Source organism: Andrographis paniculata, unplaced genomic scaffold (genome assembly GCF_009805555.1).
Source record: "Andrographis paniculata isolate CXL003 unplaced genomic scaffold, ASM980555v1 Contig62END, whole genome shotgun sequence".
In the NCBI taxonomy this organism is placed as follows: Eukaryota; Viridiplantae; Streptophyta; class Magnoliopsida; order Lamiales; family Acanthaceae; genus Andrographis; species Andrographis paniculata.
In genome coordinates this window covers 6,090,468-6,109,498 of record NW_026137598.1, presented here as the reverse complement: position 1 = coordinate 6,109,498, position 19,031 = coordinate 6,090,468, and the positions used below count along the sequence as shown (strand labels likewise).

The 19,031-nt window shown below is 30.1% G+C and overlaps 3 protein-coding genes across 5 annotated transcripts; 2 read left to right on the top strand and 1 right to left on the bottom strand.

Moving 5' to 3' along the window:
* Positions 1 to 1,782: 1,782 nt before the first annotated feature.
* Positions 1,783 to 5,367, bottom strand: LOC127261107 (uncharacterized). 2 transcript variants are annotated; one of them, XM_051289305.1, is made up of 2 exons: positions 4,977 to 5,367; positions 1,783 to 2,351 (listed from the first exon to the last, which is right to left on the bottom strand). In XM_051289305.1, the coding sequence occupies exons 1-2, from the start codon at positions 5,292 to 5,294 to the stop codon at positions 1,881 to 1,883; spliced, it is 789 nt and encodes a 262-aa protein (XP_051145262.1). In that variant the 5' UTR covers positions 5,295 to 5,367; the 3' UTR covers positions 1,783 to 1,880. The 2 variants fall into 2 exon arrangements, with proteins under 2 accessions (XP_051145262.1, XP_051145263.1); XM_051289306.1 differs by having other exon boundaries at positions 1,919 to 2,050.
* Positions 5,368 to 8,114: 2,747 nt separating this feature from the next.
* LOC127260386 (protein OSB2, chloroplastic-like) lies at positions 8,115 to 10,830 on the top strand. Of its 2 annotated transcripts, none has more exons than XM_051288109.1 (5): positions 8,115 to 8,578; positions 9,347 to 9,485; positions 9,579 to 9,663; positions 9,757 to 9,856; positions 10,457 to 10,830. In XM_051288109.1, exons 1-5 carry the CDS (start codon positions 8,193 to 8,195, stop codon positions 10,539 to 10,541), a joined length of 795 nt encoding a protein of 264 aa, XP_051144066.1. In that variant the 5' UTR covers positions 8,115 to 8,192; the 3' UTR covers positions 10,542 to 10,830. The 2 variants fall into 2 exon arrangements, with proteins under 2 accessions (XP_051144066.1, XP_051144065.1); XM_051288108.1 differs by having other exon boundaries at positions 9,750 to 9,856.
* Positions 10,831 to 11,556: 726 nt separating this feature from the next.
* On the top strand, positions 11,557 to 18,525 carry LOC127261196 (actin-related protein 2/3 complex subunit 2A). Its single transcript, XM_051289434.1, has 11 exons — positions 11,557 to 12,051; positions 12,293 to 12,434; positions 13,188 to 13,254; positions 13,429 to 13,636; positions 14,154 to 14,323; positions 14,643 to 14,720; positions 15,291 to 15,420; positions 15,499 to 15,590; positions 16,853 to 16,909; positions 18,021 to 18,092; positions 18,180 to 18,525. Exons 2-11 carry the CDS (start codon positions 12,373 to 12,375, stop codon positions 18,216 to 18,218), a joined length of 975 nt encoding a protein of 324 aa, XP_051145391.1. The 5' UTR covers positions 11,557 to 12,051; positions 12,293 to 12,372; the 3' UTR covers positions 18,219 to 18,525.
* Positions 18,526 to 19,031: the final 506 nt, after the last annotated feature.

Below are 19,031 nucleotides of genomic sequence, written 5' to 3'. Positions count from 1 at the left end.
AAATAAGTACTTGATATTATATTTATTTTAAAATATAATATTAATAAATAACGTTAGAATATAACATTGTATTTAAACATAGCATGGTCTATGTTACTTTTAGGCCTAACAATGTACTATAAATTTGTTTAGGTCAGCCGCAGCTGAGCCAACTCTTCCAAACCAATACTAATTCACTATTTCTTGATTCTTATTCTTATTACTCCCTCCGTCTCATATGTCGTTTCTGTCAGTCTCGAATACCATGTCTCTTTCATTTTTTGAAAAATAATTATATACTTTAATCTCATTTTAAACTTTTTAATTTATTTATTTTTTAAATTTTAATTAAACTAATTAGTTATCTTAATCTTAATTTATAATTATTTATATTATAGGATAATTATTTTCACTAATATATTTTTAATTATCTACTAATTATACTCCTCCTAAAATACTGTATCTACAGTGTAGCGGCATGTGGAACGGAGGGAGTATTATTTTAGGCATAAAATATTGCATTTAATAATTATTTTAGAGAATCTAAAAATATAAATATAGAAAAGGGTAAATTTTTTAGTGTTTTAATTGAACTCTTTTATATTTGGGGTTGTCTTAAAATAGTTCTCTAAATCAATTTTTTTTGCAATTTAGTCCCCAATGCTTATGTGACATATGTATGGCAGACTGGCGGACATGTTTCGGCCAGATCAGCGTTACGTAATTGACACGTGTTCGTCACGTTGATAATTTTTATTTTTTATATTAAAAATAAAATATAAAATATAAAAAATATAATAAAAAAATTTACTAATATATAAATTACTAAAGGTCATGTGATTATTAAAGGTCATGTTACGCTGACTCGACGGATATATGAATAATTTTTATTTTTCTTATTTTATTTATTTTAAATTTTAAATTTACTTTATTTTTAAATATGTAATTTTTTTATATTTTAAAAAAAAATAAAAGCAATCCACATGGCAGACACGTGTTAGCCACATGCGCTGACCTGGCGACAAGTATCCGTCAGCATGCCACACATGTACCACATAGACATTGATGATTAAATTACGAAAAAATTTCAAATACGGACCTATTTTAAAATAATCTCCAATTATGAGACTAAAATGATACGGGTCAATTTAAGGACAAAAAAAATCCAATAAAAAATTAGGAATTGGGGTAGCTACACAAAGCCCTTATGTACATCTGCCCTATTTATTTTTTTGCGTCTATTTGGTGTATTTTTTATTTTAAATAAAAAAAATTATACTATTTATTTTGTACCATTTTTAATTAAAGTATATTATTTATATTCAAATTTAAATTATCATCCAAATTTTAAATTAAAATCAAATAAACCTAACATTCTTTAATAGATGGATAAAGTACAAGCGTTGAATTTTTTAATATTCAAAATAGTAAAAATTACATAGAGACTCGAAATAAATAATATAACATTATGAGTGTATTTGATTTGTGCTTTAATTTAATTTTTTTTATTATAGATAAACACATCGGACTTTTATGTGTACGAGACAAAATCAAAACAGTAGATCTTTAAATATTTGTTATGGTAATATAATTGTAAAATAATATATATATAGTTCATATTTAATAATAAAATGAGTGTGACTTTCTTTGTTAAACCTAGTTTGCAGGGTATTAGGTTCGGTCGAAGGTTTATCTTTCGGACAGCAACTGCGAATTTTTACGTTATAAAAAAAATAAAAAAATATAAATTTCTCAGAATTTGATTAACTATGATGAACTTATAACAAATTATCATAAAATTATATTGAAACATTAAACATTAAGTATCCAACTTTATTAATAGATTAGAAAGAAAAAAAAAAAAAAACTCTTAGGACACTAAGTTGTATTACAACAATAATCTAGAAGACATAAGGAATTATCGCCTTCACATTCTTCGGAAAATCTTCAAATTTGGAAATATACCAATTTCGGGTGGAATAACTTCTTCCAAATAGATATACAGCAGATCCGAGTGCGCTCAAATATCCATGCACTGTTTGAGCGATCAATGCGAATCCTAAAAAACTCACTATCTCAAAAAGATAATGAGGGCAAATAACCAAATTAAAGAGACCGCCCTTCGGAATCTTATAGCCCTTTTCGCCTTTTTTCCGTAGCTTAGAGAGAAGATAATGATGGTAAAAATTTCCGGAACTTCCTATGATAAACACCAGCAAACCGACATATTTTAAATCAATCAACGGCTCGGGAAATTTACGAACTCGATATTGAAAGTATATAAGGCTCCCGACTATAGAGATGTAACTAGTCGAGATGATAAAAACAGTGTCGAGAACCATGAAAGCGCTATAATTGTGGATGAATAAAACCTGTAGAAATATATATATGTATAGGAAAATGTTATTTTACAAAACTCTGTGTAGTTTAAAAAATACAAGTATTTTCTTTCAATCTTGCTTTTAAATCTATTCAATTTATAATAGAATATACTCATTTCCATCGTATCTATTTGCTTTTTGTATTACTTTTTTCGTTCCATAACTATATATCAGTTTGTTTTTTTTGTACGGAGTTTTAGAAATATTAGGATGTAGTAGGAATAAAGTGTAAATGACTAAAATAACCTTATTAGTATTGTGTGATATAAAGGTAATGACATTTGTGTAATATATTGTAAGTTGTAAGGGTATTTGTAATGTTAGAAAGATAGTACAGTTACTTAAAAAGAAAATAGATACTTTGTTACCAGATTAAAATAAAAAAAATAAATACTTTGTTATCGGACAAATAAAATATTATATTTAATATTAAAAATATTTTAATATATTCTCTTGATTTGTACTTATATATAAATATTATATTAATATTCAAAATTTTATATATATATATATAAAATAAATGAATACCTACGTAATGGACGAATATAATATTTTTGTTAAATATATTACATTGTATAATTATTTTTCATTCAAAATATATTTTACTCACAAATTCAAGAATGCAAGGTTTTGAATGAAATATAAATTAATCTTGCTTTAAGCCTTCTTGCAACTGCATTGCATGATGGTAGGGTTTGTTTGTTTATAATTTCCAACACAAATTTATATTGTCTGGTTAGTACGATTTTTAATAAATATATAAAGTGTTATTTTTTTTTAAAAGATATCAAATTAAAATATTATTTAAATAAAAAAAATTAACTATAACATCTTATTTCAAATAATTTCAAACCAACCACAGTTAAACAAAACTTACATCATTTCTGTCAAAACCAAAACACAACTAACAAGAAATTAATGTACTACAGTTTTTATAATTTTAAAGTGCCCCATTATATTTATATTTTTAAAATAATAATAATAATAATAAATTAATAGAAACAAAATTTAAATATAATATTAAAAATGTTTGATATAATATAAATAAAAAATAAAATTTTAATATATAAAAAATTAATTTGATTATTTTTTTTAATTTCAAAGACAAGTTTGTGTGTGTGTTTATCTTTTTATAATATTAAAATTTTAGAATTAAATTAGTTTTTTTTTATTTATTTAATACAGTAAATATTCTGTACACCCTCCATCTTCCTTAAATAGTTACAAAGAAATTTTGAGATGAATTTAAATGATATTCTAAATGAGATTGATAAAAATAATATATTAAATTGAAATAGAATAAATAATAATGTGTTGTTTAAATATAACAATACTTAAATGAGACGTGTATTTATTTAAGAGTGAGAAATAAAATATAGTACTAATATTTAATATGTTTTTTATTAAAAAATAAAAATGTTAGGAATAGTAAAAAGCATATTGCCAAACCTAACCAAAAAGACATTTGGCCAACAACAACCAAACAAATGTTTTGCCAAATTAAAGCAACGAAACAAATGAAGCGTCGAATCAAACACAAACCCAACCAGCTATGAACTCAAAAATGACGTAAGTAACGACTGTTTGGTCGTGTTTGGTTGTGATTTTTCAAGATTTATTATTATTATATTATTATTTTTAAAACAGCACAATGAATGAATAGTAGTATTAAATTAGAAGATGTACGAAGTATAATGTAAATGACAAAATTAATTTTTTTTTAAGAGTTTTAAAAAATAGTTAAAGTAATAATTAAATATAGTTTTGAAAAAGTAAAAATAATTTTGTTATAAAATAAAAACTACCATTACTGCATAAAAAAATATGATAATTATTCCGGAAAGAATAAAAATAAAAAAACAATACATTTCCTTTGGGATCAGATTAATTGATTCTATTTTATCTTATATTAAATTTTAATTTTATATTTAAAATATTAAATCAATATTTATTTATTTATATTAAATTAAAATAATTATTTAAATATGTTTAAAACTCAAACTAAAACCCCAAACAGACAATCCCGTCTTAAAAAAAAAAAATGTTTGTTAAAGAATATATAGATACTATTTTTAATTTTATATCATCAATATAATTCACAATATTTAAATTTTGTAAAAATAACTCAAACTAAACACTAAACAAATCACTACCAAACAAACACGCCCCGTATACTTAAAAGGATTTTAGGGTGTGCTTTTTTCTGCGGAAACTATGTTTGGAAATTTATTCTTGCCTCCATCCCGTATAATTTGTACTTATTTTCTATTTTCGTCTATCCCACATAATTTGTTCTTTTTATTTTTAAAAATATAATTATGCATTTTAAATTTTATAATTTTCTTAATTTTAATTAAACTATTTATTTATCTTAATTTTTATCTATAATTATTTTTATTAAATAATAATTATTTTTACTAATACACTTTTTAATTACTTGTTACGTGGTGGTATGGAGGGAGTATTATTATTATTATTATATGTAATATTCTGCATAAGAATTCTGAAATAATTTTAAAATTTAAACAATAATAATAATAATAATAATAATAATAAGCATTTTAATTTTCCATCCGAAATAATAATATTAAATAAAGAAGCAAAACCGTGGGTTACCTCGAAAATCCTTTTGAGGAAATGAAGGGTGAGAGCCGATTTGAGCAGCAGAGACCGGGTCCGGGTTTCCGGATCCAACCAGAACGAAAGAACCGCCGCAATCAGCGCCGGCGTGTAGCAAATCAGCATACCTGTTCGGCTCCCAATCAGGGTCGGACTCCGGCCCGATTTGGAGGAGTTCCAGAATTTAGAGTACTGGAGATTCTTCCCGCCAAATTCGGAGACGCCGAGGGCGACGATGCCTAGAAACGACGCCGCGTAGAAACTTCGTACGTACGGCGACGAAGGCTCCTCGTGTAAGAACCTCTCCAGCACCATATTCTTCGATAGATCCTACCTATTATATTGTTCTTAATTTCAGATTTACCTCCTGTCTCCCAGCCTTATCGCTTTCTGCCTCTCAGTGGATGATATATATATATATATAAAAGAAGACCCAACAAAACAGTGCCCTTCACATAATATCATTTCACACACATACGTGTACACATGAGAGAAAAAAAGAAACAAACAAACACGCGTTTACTTTTGCATTTTTAAATATTACTGTACTATCAATAGTAATTATTTAAATTTTTTATTATTTAAATAGTACAGTTACTAAAAAAAAATAAATAAAATAGATACTTTATCAAAAAAAAAAAAAAATCAAAATAAAAAAATTGATAATTTATTTCACACTCTAGCTACCGCGTCAAAATCCGGGATCTACGATCCGCACGTATTTATTTCAATAAAGTACAATTATTTCACCCGGGACCGACTATTCTTCACACATTTATTTTAATAAAATACAACTATCTAGTATTCACTGTAACATTTAAATCGTGATGAAGATGAATGTACGAATAAAATGTTACTAGTAATATTTATTATTATTATTATTATTATTTATTCAAACTGGAAGTATCAATTTTATTATTTTGTTTGTTTCATTAAAAAACATATATTTATTATAATAAAAATAATTACATTAATATCATATAATTTTTTACTTTTTATATAAATTGTAAACATATTATTACAGATACAATTAATTTAAAAATTAATATTATATAATTTATAAATTTTTATATTGTTTAAATCTATGTTATTTTTCAATGCGATTTGCTTTTTTATTTGAGTTTTTGTTTGAACATTAATTTATATGTAATATATTGACATAAAAAGAATGTACTTTTTTAAAAACAAATTACAATAATTATATATTAAAAAACATTAAAACTTAATAAAAAAAAAGGAAAAAAAAAAAAAGAGTCATTGACTCCCATAGTTTTCATTAATTTTCAATTATTCACAAATTCAATGTATTTTGTCTTTCAATTTAATTTTTTATTTTTTTTTTTTTAAAAATTGCCAACACCCGTGTGATCTTGATCGTAAATTCAATATAACAATTTCATTAAATACATTAAGATTGAGCTTGCAACAATAATGTAATGTTTACATCAAATTAATACCAACAAACTAATAAAAATACATTGAAACATTTCGACAACGTATGATTTGAAGTAATATATTAATTCAAATTTTTATTTAAATACTCCCTCCGTCCAGCTAGAAAGTATACATATTTTTATTTTAGGACGTCTAATTACAAAGTAAACATTTCATTAAATATTTTACTTTTTTTTTCACAAATAACCTTATTTTACATCACATCATTACTTTTACAAAAAAAAAAAAAAAAACAAGGGCAAAAATATCATTACACTACTTTTAACTACTTACTATAATTAAAATATTATTATTTTTTAAACACCGCGCCAAAAGTAATTGTATACTTTATGAGTGGACGGAGGGAGTAATATTTATTTGATTTTTTATGATAGAAATTTACGTAATTTTATTAAAATTTGTAGATGATAAATAATATTAATTTTAATTCCGAAATATTAAAATAACGAACATGAGTATCACAACAATGGCGCAGAAGATATATAGAATTAACTCCTTCACATTCCCAGAATTATAGTCTTAATTGAGTTGGATACGAGATTTAAGGAATATTGATATTATATTGATAGTTGGTAAAAAATATAGATAAAAGATCTTTTTACCCTTGTGAGTGTATTAGTGTAAAAAATAGCGATAATTGTATAATAAAAATAAAAAAATATGAGTAGTTTACGGTGATATGATTATTTATAAAAATAAGACTATTGTTTTGGGACGGACAAAAATGATAAACAAAGACTATTGTATTAAAAGGGAATAAGTACTATTTAAACAAGGAACCGAATTAATATAAAGTCTAATGAAATAAAACCTCAAATTGGATTTGGAGTTGGTGTGGTAGTATACTTGGTGGTGGTTCAAAATTTGAATGGAATTTTTAATAATAAAATTTTGAATAATATAAAATAATATTAATATGATATTTTAAATATATAAATAATAAAAATAAATATATATATTTTTAAAATAAAAAATGAAATATTTAATTTAATATTCAATCTTTTTTAATAAATAGTAAAAACCTAAATAAACCGAGAATCATACACACTTGTTTAAGTTTGAGAATTGTAATATAATGATTGTGATTTAATTAAAATATATTTTATGTATTATAGTAATAATACTTAGGATCATGGACAATTGTACGCAACGATGCATGAACGTGCGAAATTAAAAAAAATAAATAAATAATAATAATACTCTGGTAGACTTTTTAGTTCCTATTTTTCTTTAATGAATTAAAGTCCAAGTTTATTGGGTGCAATGATTAATATTTTAAAAAAAAAACTGAAATAATGTAGTATTTATATATGATGTGTTTAATTGGAGGAAAATAATTTAAGTTTGATTTAATTTTTATTTTTATAAGTTATCTCACAATATTTTATACTTCTTTTATCTCATATGACTTGAATGTATTATTTTATATTAAAAAATTATAGATAAAATATAATTAATAAATAATAAAAAATGAATTAGTAAAAATAATTATAAAAAAATAATCAATAATTTAATTAAATTTTAAATTATAAAAATTAAAATTTAAAATACGATATCATTATATTTCGAATGAGATTAAAAAAAATAATAATAATAAATTATAAGGGACAAACGGATCACTATATTTTAATAATATTTTAAATTTTAAGGAATTAAAACATATATTACGACTACTGGATGTTTTGAGGTCATCTGCTACAATTATCGGTAGCGCAAAACTCGCTCAGCCGCCATTGTTTAGTTCTTCCTGCTTCTCCCATGGATTTACGCCAATCCATAGCGCAAACAAATACCCTTCTCCTCCCCCCCAAACCCTATTCGATTCCCCCAATTTCGTCCCTTCCATTGAACCCTAAACCCGTCGGGAGAGGGAGGACTGCCCGCGCCGGACGCATCAAATGCTCTTTCGATTACAATGTCAGTGCCGCCACCAATACCGGCGGCCTTTACGACTACGAACGTCACGCGGCTCCCGGCTCGCAGTATCCTCGGCCAGCCGAGATTCAGTGGAAGAAGGAGCTTTGTAACTCGGTTCAGCTTATCGGCCTAGTTGGGGCCCCCGTTCAAATCAAACACCTTCCTTCCGGGAAGGTTGTGGCGTGGTCTCGCATCGCCGTCAAGAAGTCGCCAACCGATACTGTTTGGTGAAGTTTCTGCCCTGGATATCATTTTTTAGGGTTTTTCCCATATATGTCGATGAGGTTGTTTGGGGTAAAATTAGGGTATCGATTTATTGAATTTTAAAGTTTTGAAATTGGATTGAAGAATTTTGAGATTTTGAAGTTTATCGTGTTGAAACCAAATACTGCGCAGTATAGATAAACACGCCCGTGTTCTGTAGAATAATCATTCATGTAGCTTCTGCAATACTGTGAAGGATGCTTAAGAAATGTGTATGTTCATGGCAGTTATATGCAATCAGTCTTTTCCCCATTTATGTTCATTACTTCTAAATCAACTGAGAAAAGTAGCAAAATCATCCTCTTAAAATAGCCATATACCAAGGTGATTCAATTTTCGATTTTGGTAATGCTTTTGAACAGGGGTACCATTTTGAGTCACGTCCTCAGTAAATTTTGGAACATTGAGCAGTCTTAATGAAACCATTGATGAATTTGAAAATTCGGAAAAAGTAATGGTTACATGTTGAAATATTCACCTGTAATTTTTGTTAGAATGTAGTTACCTTGGAAAGGATTGAAGATGAACCACGCTTATGATTTAAATCTGATTGTTTTGTGTCGCCTGTGAGTATGACAGAAGTCTGATTTTAGTCGTGAGAGTCGAAACCTTTGATAAAGGCACCTATGTTTGTGTTATATGACTTTGCATATTTAACACCATAATTTCGTTAAGCATTGATGACTTTATTACCAAAGACATAACTCATGTACTTGGCCGGCATTTTGCAGGGTTAACTTGACTTTCTGGGACGAACTGGCCAATGTTGCTTTTGAGCACGTGGAAAAGGGTAACCAAATCTACGTCTCCGGCCGCCTCATCTCAGATACCGTTGAGAATGATGATGGGAAGAAACAGACATACTACAAGGTTCTTGATTCTGATGTGTTTAACCATGCACTATTTCTCTCTCTCACTTGTTGCATCATCGAATTAATACTAGTTTTTGGCTGTCATTCGAAGGTAGTTGTTCAGCAACTGAATTTTGTCGAGCAAAGCTTCTCTTCTTCTGCATTGCACAATGGCAGCCCTGATTCGGCGACATCAGGTCATTAGTTATTTTCTTCCTCTTGGTTTGCTTGGCCATGTTTGCGCATTATTTTGAGTTCTGATTTTCATTTGAATGTATTTAAGGGAAAAGGCAAACAAGTTATTCTGAAAATTCGACCAGTTATGTGGAAGAACTCTGGCAAGCCTTCTTTGCTAATCCTATGGAATGGTGGGATAACCGTAAGAACAAGGTATCTCCTCCCTCTTTTATTTTCTCTTTCTTTAATCCGATTTCTCCATAGCTAATAGTTTAGGTTTTCTGTAATTCTGATACGGAATGTATTCCCCTAAGCTGTTTTACTAAGTTCTTGTGGCATTCGGACTTTTCAAATAATTTCTATAGCATGCAAGATGTTATATTGATCTCATAATATTCAGTTGGTATACCTTGAGAGCACCCATGAGTGATTAAAAAGTGATTAAAAAAGTCGAGAAACCTGAGTTTGATTTAGTATTATATTAATAGAGTATCAGCTAATAGAATTTTGTATGATACATAAATAATCGGTTCTTTCTAGTTGCTTGCGATGGTAATAATACATCATTTGGTAGTATAACACATCTTTAAGTAAATCTTATCGATCAAAGCTTTAAATTTGAACCCTTTTACTTTCATTTTACGATTGTTAAATTGAGTTTTGCCAAGCAATTTCTATGAAGAGGCTCGATCTCAGATTACATGCTTGAAAATTGAGTTTGACTGCTCGAGCATCACAATGTGACAAACTCGAGTTGGTCTAATTCACGAGGGCTTCTTGAAAATTGTTTCTCGACTGTCTTTTGATCTGCAGAGAAGCCCAAACTATCCGGACTTCAAGCACAAAGACACCGGGGAAGCACTGTGGGTGGAAGGCAGGAACAATCCACCATGGGTGAAATCACAACTCTCTGTACTCGACTCGAGGATGGAATCGATTCGCGATCAAAGTCCGGTAAGTTTTATGGCTGCGGATAGTCTAGGCCTAGGCCCTTTTTAGTTTCTAAATCATTCCAATTGATTGGAGATTTTCAACAATTTTGCTTTTCCTGTAAAGCTCTTGAGCTGCTCTGGCAGGCAGTGTAAAAGTTTAAAAGATGATTTTGTAGGGATGGGCGAAGAACATGTGTTATATGTATGTGCACGGTTGGTGCCATAATTATGATAATAGGCTTCTCTATTTGTGATTATTGCCAATGATTTTGAGCATGTTGCTGTTGCATGATGATTGACAGGTGTATTTGTAATTTATATTTTAAAAGCTGTTGAAAGAATAGAACTACTACTATAATTTTTATTGGGAATAACGAGTACAAGAAAAATTCAAATAGATTTATTTTATTTTATTTATTTTTTAAAATGGGGAGATACTTTAAATTTTTAATATATTGAGTAGATGATCTTTTGGTTGCTCTAAATATATTGAAATATTTTAGTTGATCTTACGCGGTAGTACTCTTTTAGTTGCTCTAAATATAATTTATAAAATTATTTCAAATAAAATAACATAGCTAAAAAAATTATATCAACTAAAAAAATTAAAATTAAAATTAAAAATATTATTTATATAGATTTATCTGATCGTACCAATTAGAAAATAATAGGATTTTTTTTTCTTTTATGATAAAATAATAATAAGAATTTTATAATGATTTAATTATTTATAAAATTAAAATTATTATTTTATAATAGACAAAAAAATTGTAAATCGACATTATTGAATTGGAATGAAAGAAAATACAGATTCTCAATTATCTCTTGTAAATTTTAATTAAAATGTGTATCCAAATATTTTATAGTATTTATTATTGGGCATTTTACTTTTAAAAAAATAAAAAAAATTAACATAAAATACCCTATGAATTTAATGAAAACTCCCAATTGGGGTCGATTTTTAGAAGCCAATTTCGAAAAATTGCAAATTGCCCGTACTAATTTCCAATTTAGGGTTTCTTCCCCCTCATCAATTAATTTGTCGCTTTCTGCCGCACGGTGATCTATCACCGATCCCACCTACGTTGATTTCACTTTCATTGAAATAACAATGTCCCATGTTCCACTTTGATCTAATCCCGTCGCCGCTGGTTCACTCGCACCATCAAAGCTGGAGTTTTGGGGAGCGATGATGATGACGCCCTTCTGAGTGAATGCAATGATGTAATGTAATCCGACGACTATCGATCTTTAACTGTGCCGTTGATTATCGACGCCAATTGGGTTTTTACTACTCTTGCTACCGACGCCGGTACCCACCGACTGCGGACGGCGAATTCCTTTTTCACGCGCCGTCAGGCGCCGCGCCCTTTCGTCGTCTCCGTTGGCGGCGCACCTCTGTTCTCGGAGAGGAGAGGAACCTGGAAGGGATTCGGCTGAGAATTGGAGGTCTTCGGACGCATCCTTGGAATGGAGGTACTTTATTGGATTGGTCCGTTTTCAAACTGACAGCCAATTTTGAAGAAACTTAATTATCTCCGTTCCGTTCAAGTACTTCATTTTGCCCTAGCTTTTGGATCGACTCGATCCTTAATGTTTCCGGATGTTTAAATCAAGCTGATTTCTGGAGCTGTGATTTATTTAGACCTGCATTTTTATTTTTTATTTTAAAAAAAAATCTTCTTTAAATTTTTTCTTGGTTTCTGTTTTGTTCCAGCATAATTCTTGAGCAATTATCTCCTTCTGTGTTTGGATTCCATTGTCCCCCTGAGGATTGGGATTAGCTAGCAGAAATCCATGATACTATTGCCGTCGCCCTGCAGATATCTCCTGCAAGTCTTGTCTACTCGGGTTCAGAAGTAAGAGGAAATCTTTGGCTTTCCCTTGTAGTGATTCATTAACTACTTTTCCTGTTTCTCTTGTCCTATCTTTTAATGTGCCCGGATTCCTTCGATTTGTGTTTATGTATTGATAACCCAAAACATCTTAGATCACATTGTTTTCCTATAGAAGTGATCGTTGTGTTTTGTTGATTTATGACCAAGTTTAATGTCTATATAAGGTAGTCATTCATTTGCCCATTATGGAAAATCGTTATCGTACTTTTGGTGGATATTTTCTCTCATCTTATTTGTTTAATGGGATCTATGTGCAACAAAAGCCATATATATTATTATTTGAATATTATATTTGATTCTATCCATCAAATTAAAACTCTTTTATGGCTGTTGGACTGGAAGAACAAAATTGTGTAGTAGTATCTGATTGTTGCACCTGTTTTTTTGCTCTTTTGTATTTGTGAATTCAGAGGCCTGTGTTCATAGGCAATATACTTGTTCAATGTCGAACTACCAAAAATTGGAAAGTGAATGCATTGTTGTGTTTTGTTGCCTTTTGAGGTCTACAATTCCAGTTATTGGTGTTGTATTCTTAGGCTACTTCAATATTGTATTTACCTTTTCATTTAGGTCCTGAATATCACTACTATTTCAATGTTACATCAGTAGCTAGAGTGCGTAAGAATTCAGCCGTAGTATACCTTGGGTGAATTATGTGTTTTAGTATTTCTAAGTAACTTGTTTTTGTGATAATTTTTATATCATTATTTTCAGTTTAGAGAAAGGAACTGAATTAGATTGCCAGTGGGTTGAATTTGATGATGTTCGCTACCATATTCAGGTAATACATATCCTATTGGATATTCTTTGAAAAATATTTTCTTCATAAAAGTTACATATGAAAACTATGAAGTTACTCATTTTATTTTTGAGTGATTGCATTTCATTTTCCATGATTACATTGCCATTGAGTGAAACCCAGAGTTCTGCATCTGATTTCCTGTCTATTCCATAGGCAACTTTGAAGAATCCAAATATACTCCTATTATCTCTATCACTTCCTGCACCTCCTCCAGAAACTGCGTTTTTTGGTGGACTTCCTCAGGGAGCTATAGAAGCAATCAAAGCAGCATATGGTGTGGTTCTACAGATCCAGGATCCTCCAAGGGATGGTTTCAATCTCACAGTGAAACTGAACTTATCTAAACTTCCACAAAATGAAGGTCCCGTGAGTTTCCTTTTTTTAGCCTTTTCAGAATCTGCATGATGCTACTTTGTGGAAACTTTAGAGTGGCTTTGTCCTTCATTCAATCATCATTCCAGGGTATTTGTTTTATTCTACAACTTAGGAATTATCTTCGGCTGAAGGCATGTTTATTGCTTGTTAAAATAAAATTTATCTTGTTTTTGTAAAAATTGCCTAATGGATATCATTAACAAGAATTTGTTTCACCCATTCCGTCAAAGTAAATATACCAACTTGAGTTGCAATGGGAATTTGAGTACCTACATTCTGGTTCCATCTTGCTTTTCGCAATATTACATCCTGTCAGCATATATGAACTTAGTAACAAAATAGCATGGATGCTTGTGATTTTTAACTGATCACGATGTGTGATGTCTCTTGTTCTAGATTTCTTTACTTGGATGTTTGCTCTTAAATCTTACCATGCTGGAGTGAAAATTAAGATCTGCTTATATTGTTAAATTAGGCTTTTAATGATTCTGGCTTATCTGTAGAACATAAGCAAGGGCTTCTCTTAAAGATTGCTTCTATAAGAGAAGTGGTACAAGGTGCACCACTGAGAGCTGTTTTGAGACAACTTGTGCTAAGGAGTCTTAGGTCTGAATCAAACAAGCTTATTTCGCTTGCGCATCGACCTAATGAATCATTTTTTGTGGTTCCTCAGGTAATTTTTCTAAGCTTTGTCCATCATGAGTTCATTTCTACTCAGTTGAAGTGGACATATATAAAGGTTATTAGTTTCATTTCTTGATAATTTATATGTACATACCATATAATTGGCTGTTCTTTATGGTTATGGGATTTCTTCTCTGTACTTCCAATTTAACCTGTTCACATCAGATAACTCATAACTTATAGAAGTGCTATCTGTTGTATCCTTCTTTCCCATGCAAATTCACAGTTTACCAAATGTAAACTCTTTTTCTATGCATGAATCTATTTGTTGAACTAGAAGTATAATTTATAGTTCTTTTTGTTTGCAGGCAGACAAGGTGACTGTGATTTTCCCCATGCGATTCAAGGATTCAGTAGATACTGTTCTTGCTACTTCTTTCCTTCAGGTCAAGGTGTTGAATTTCAATTAAGAGTGTCTTTTGTAGCATTTTTCTCTCTCTCTGCATGCATCTGCACCTTTCACCCCTACCGCTGGCCTCTGCAAGAATTAGCAATTCGGAGAATTTGTGAATGTACTGTTGCAAATTCATACTAATCTAAAATTATATATTATTATTGATATTGTTATTTATTATTATTATTGTGTAAACTGTTTAATAAAATGCATTAGTTTTAAATTTAGAAAGGCATAATATGTAGCCAGTACTTGTCAAACAACTGATTGCGAAAGTCTTCTTCTTCATGGAGGACTCAATCTATGATTTGGAACTTGCAATTTTCAATTCTATGTTGGTGTAAATACCTATAAGTTTCTCATTTCAGATGTGGAAGGGGTTATTCTGTGCATATCACCTATTGTTTCTGATTAGTGGTGGTATTTGTTCTCAAGAATATTATATGCTTGTAATCCTTTGTGGTGTTTGCATTTCTATTTTGACATTTGCTTTTTCCATAACAAGCATTTTTTGTGACTATGTTGGTGCTTTAACTTGTCCTGCAATTTTGTAATCCTTCAGGAGTTTGTTGAAGCAAGACGAACTGCTGCACTAAGCAGTGCACCCCTTTGTTTCTGGTCGTCGTCTCCTCCTGAAGCATTAGGAGCTTCTGCTAAATCGTTATCAGCAAATGCTGGGTTTGTGAGCTTTGGTAACTTCTGAATCTCAAGTTGATAATTTCACTACTATTACCTGTTTCAAATGGAGTCTTATTTGAATATATGAACAGTGATTTCCCCTCGTCATGTGGATGGCAAAAAATTGGATAGAACTGTTTGGAGTTTATCAACATTTCATGCTTATGTCAGCTACCATGTCAAGGTGAGTTTTTATTATCTAACATGTATCGATTTAATTTTAATGTATGTGAGCTCAAGAGAGATTTTGCAAGGTAGCCATTTACACAGTTAATGTTGTACAACTAACATAAGCAGGAAATGTTGATAAACTCCAAACATCTCGTTTGGTTAATCTATGAACAGTAACTAGCTTTTCATTTGTTTTGTGTATGTTTGAGAGATGCTGTCTAGCTTATCCTGAAAGTATCTTAGCTTGCGAGATGTGAAATTATCAATTTCATAAGCTGACACTGGATGCTAGCAGAGTTGTAGGACTAGGAAATTTTGATAAGTATTAGGTGCTTCTGCGATGGGGTTAGGTATTTTATCAACCAAAGTAACTCTTTGTGAGAAAAGCTTACAAAAGAGAAGAACAATGGAAACCAAGTACACTGCAGGGATATCCAGCCAACAGCCTAGGTCCAAAAATACTCTCCAAAAGCATGAGATAAATGACACTAATAGTCTAATACTTCCACCAACGTGTATGCATTTACTTTTTTTGTAGTGGATTGAAGAATAAAACTCCCTAAGTCGTAAAAATATATGTTCATTTTTCTTTTCTTGACTGCCATCTAAAAATTTTTCAGTTTATCTTTTTAGTAAATAATTATATCTAGTTTTTGCCATTTTTGTACTTTTTAATTAGAAAACACAAAAGGTATCAATTATTACCAATCCGCATTAAAACCTGTGCCTGAAGTATGACCATATTTTTCGATGATGGAAGGAGTAGTATTGTATTTGTGAAAGGAGGCGTGCAAGAGGATTTTGACAATTTGCAATTTGGCAAGTACATTGACCTCACTTGTATTAAGAGTTTGATTAGATGTTAATAGTATGTTTATAATATATGTAAAAGTTAAAAATATTTTGGTATTTAGTTAGGGACAAATGTATAGATTTGGGTTCGATCTACAAAAATTAAAAAAATGTATATGTTTGAGTGGGACGAAGAGCATATAGAGTAACTCATGGCAAAGCTCATGATAGATAAAGATAAAACCCTAGATAGAGTTCAGCACAACTACTTATGCCCCCTTTCTTTATTAGAATTCAAATTATTTCTTATATAAATATGACGTAGGACAAACAGGTATCAATTGCTACTCATTATTCTGTTGCAATTTGAAATGGTGCCGTAAATTGGTTGACAATAGTTTTCAAGTTGTGCTTGTGGTTTGATCTTTAGATAAGTATGCTTCGAACTTTACAAAGCGATCTGATCTCTCCCTGTTTAAGCAGTGCTCTGAGGGTTTCATGCATACAAGGATGAGACGTCGAGTGGAGTCACTAATACAGGCAAGTGACAATTAATTTGGCTAACCTTCTCGTTCTTAATTTTGCCTGTTGTATTGTGTGATTCATCTATTACTTAGTTTCAAGATTAGAATGAATTATTAAGAGCTGGAGATCGTGGGAGAAGAATTCTTGACTTCAATTCGTTGAATTTTTAGGTGGTTGGACGTGGGTAGTATTCCAACTTATTCTATTATATTAAATCCACTAGTATTATACAATCTTTGGACCATATGATGATGATAATCTAGTAAGTAGTATCAACCTAATATTTGATAATGATTTGAATCTCTACGGCATAAGTGATTGCTTTCTGAAATCCTCTTGTCCTCCACCCATCACGCCCCCCCCCCCCCCCCCCCCCCCCCCCCCAAAAAAGAACCAAGAGTCAAAATGAGCAACAAAAGCAAAATTAAGAACTATTCAGCTTGTTTTCATAATTTACTGCACCTGAACACCATCCACAATCCTAAAATATCATATGCTGCCTAGTACCATTTTACCAATTTTGATAATTCAAGCATGTTCTTTTCTCCGTTTGCATTTCAAATATTTTCTATTATAACCATTTAAATAGGATGGCGATAGACTTTTTCATATGCTGAGTCATGGAAGTCTTTGAGTTAGATCAGTATTCTATTGAAACATACAAGCTGGTTAAATAGGATGGCTATAGACTTTTAACCTTCATATGCTGAGTCATGGAAGTCTTTGAGTTAGATCAGTATTCTATTGAAACATACAAGCTGGTTAAATAGGATGGCGATAGACTTTTAACCTTCATATGCTGAGTCATGGAAGTCTTTCGAGTTAGATCAGTATTATATTGAAACATACAAGCTGATTCATAATTTTCTGCAGTTTTGACACCTTGCTTTTCCTACTAAAGGAAATTGTGCGGCTAACACTGGTTAATAATAATGATTACATTTCATCAGCCTGTTACAATAAACAGCTAGAATCCAGAGTTGAAGATAACTTTAGCCAACAGGAAACATCCAAATTGAAAATGCTTTCCTTGTTTATGATCTTTCCATTGCTACTTAATCTTTTGTTACACGAGCCTCAATTTTCAATCTCCAAATCTGTGACCAGAGTTCTCTGTGTTCCTCAGGCTCTCGATCGTGCCAAACCGGATTCAGATCCCAACAAACAAACAGAACCAAGCAGGTCCTTCAAAAGACTGGTATGTTCTTAAACCTTGCCAGCAGGCATTTATCCTATTTGATCATTCAATATATTTAGTTGTTTATATACCCATTTCTATATGCAGGGCATTAAAGATAGTAAAAGCAGTTTTGGTTCAAGATGAGCAATAGCATATTGTTGTTACCTTTTTTGTATTTATGGGTACAAAAGGTTCGTTTGAGGAGACCGTTGATGATTCATTCTTGATAATGAGACCTACACAGTTTCCGGTGGAGTGTATCATAGTTGTCGTCTAGACTTGCCTTTGATTCTTGGTTTGTAATTTGACCCTATTGAGTTGTTTTCAGGTTCTTGTTTGCTATTTGAAGTTTTGATTAAATTCATACATATACCTATAGCTACAAATGTCACCTCACATATTTGAGCATCCTCACACATTCAATGACATTTCTTTCCAGTGCCATTTTAAATGCTTCTTTGGTAGTCAGATGGCATGAATATGATTGATTGTTTTTTTCTTTTTTTAGTTGGTATTTATTTGACCTTGAAATTCTTGTGGAACTACTTTTTTTTTTTTTTGTAACTTCCTATGAGCTATTCATTCTTGTTAGGTAAATTTTAGAGTGTTTGATTTGTATTTTAAACATAAATTAATGCTCCCCGTCCACTTACAATGTTTACTTTGGGACGTGTAATTACAAACTTAATATTTCATTAAATACCATATTTTTTTTCACAAATATCCTTATCGTTACTTTTACACCAAAAAAAAAAAAAAAAGACAAAAATGTCGTAACACTATTTTTAATTACTATTTAGTTCATATTTTGATAAAATATATTATTTACTTTTTTAAAATATCGTATCAAAATATTATTTTAATTCAAAATTTTATTATTTAAAATTTAAAAAAAAATCAAAATTTTACTAGTAAACATACTAACAAAATTTAAGATATAAAATTGAGCATTTGGTA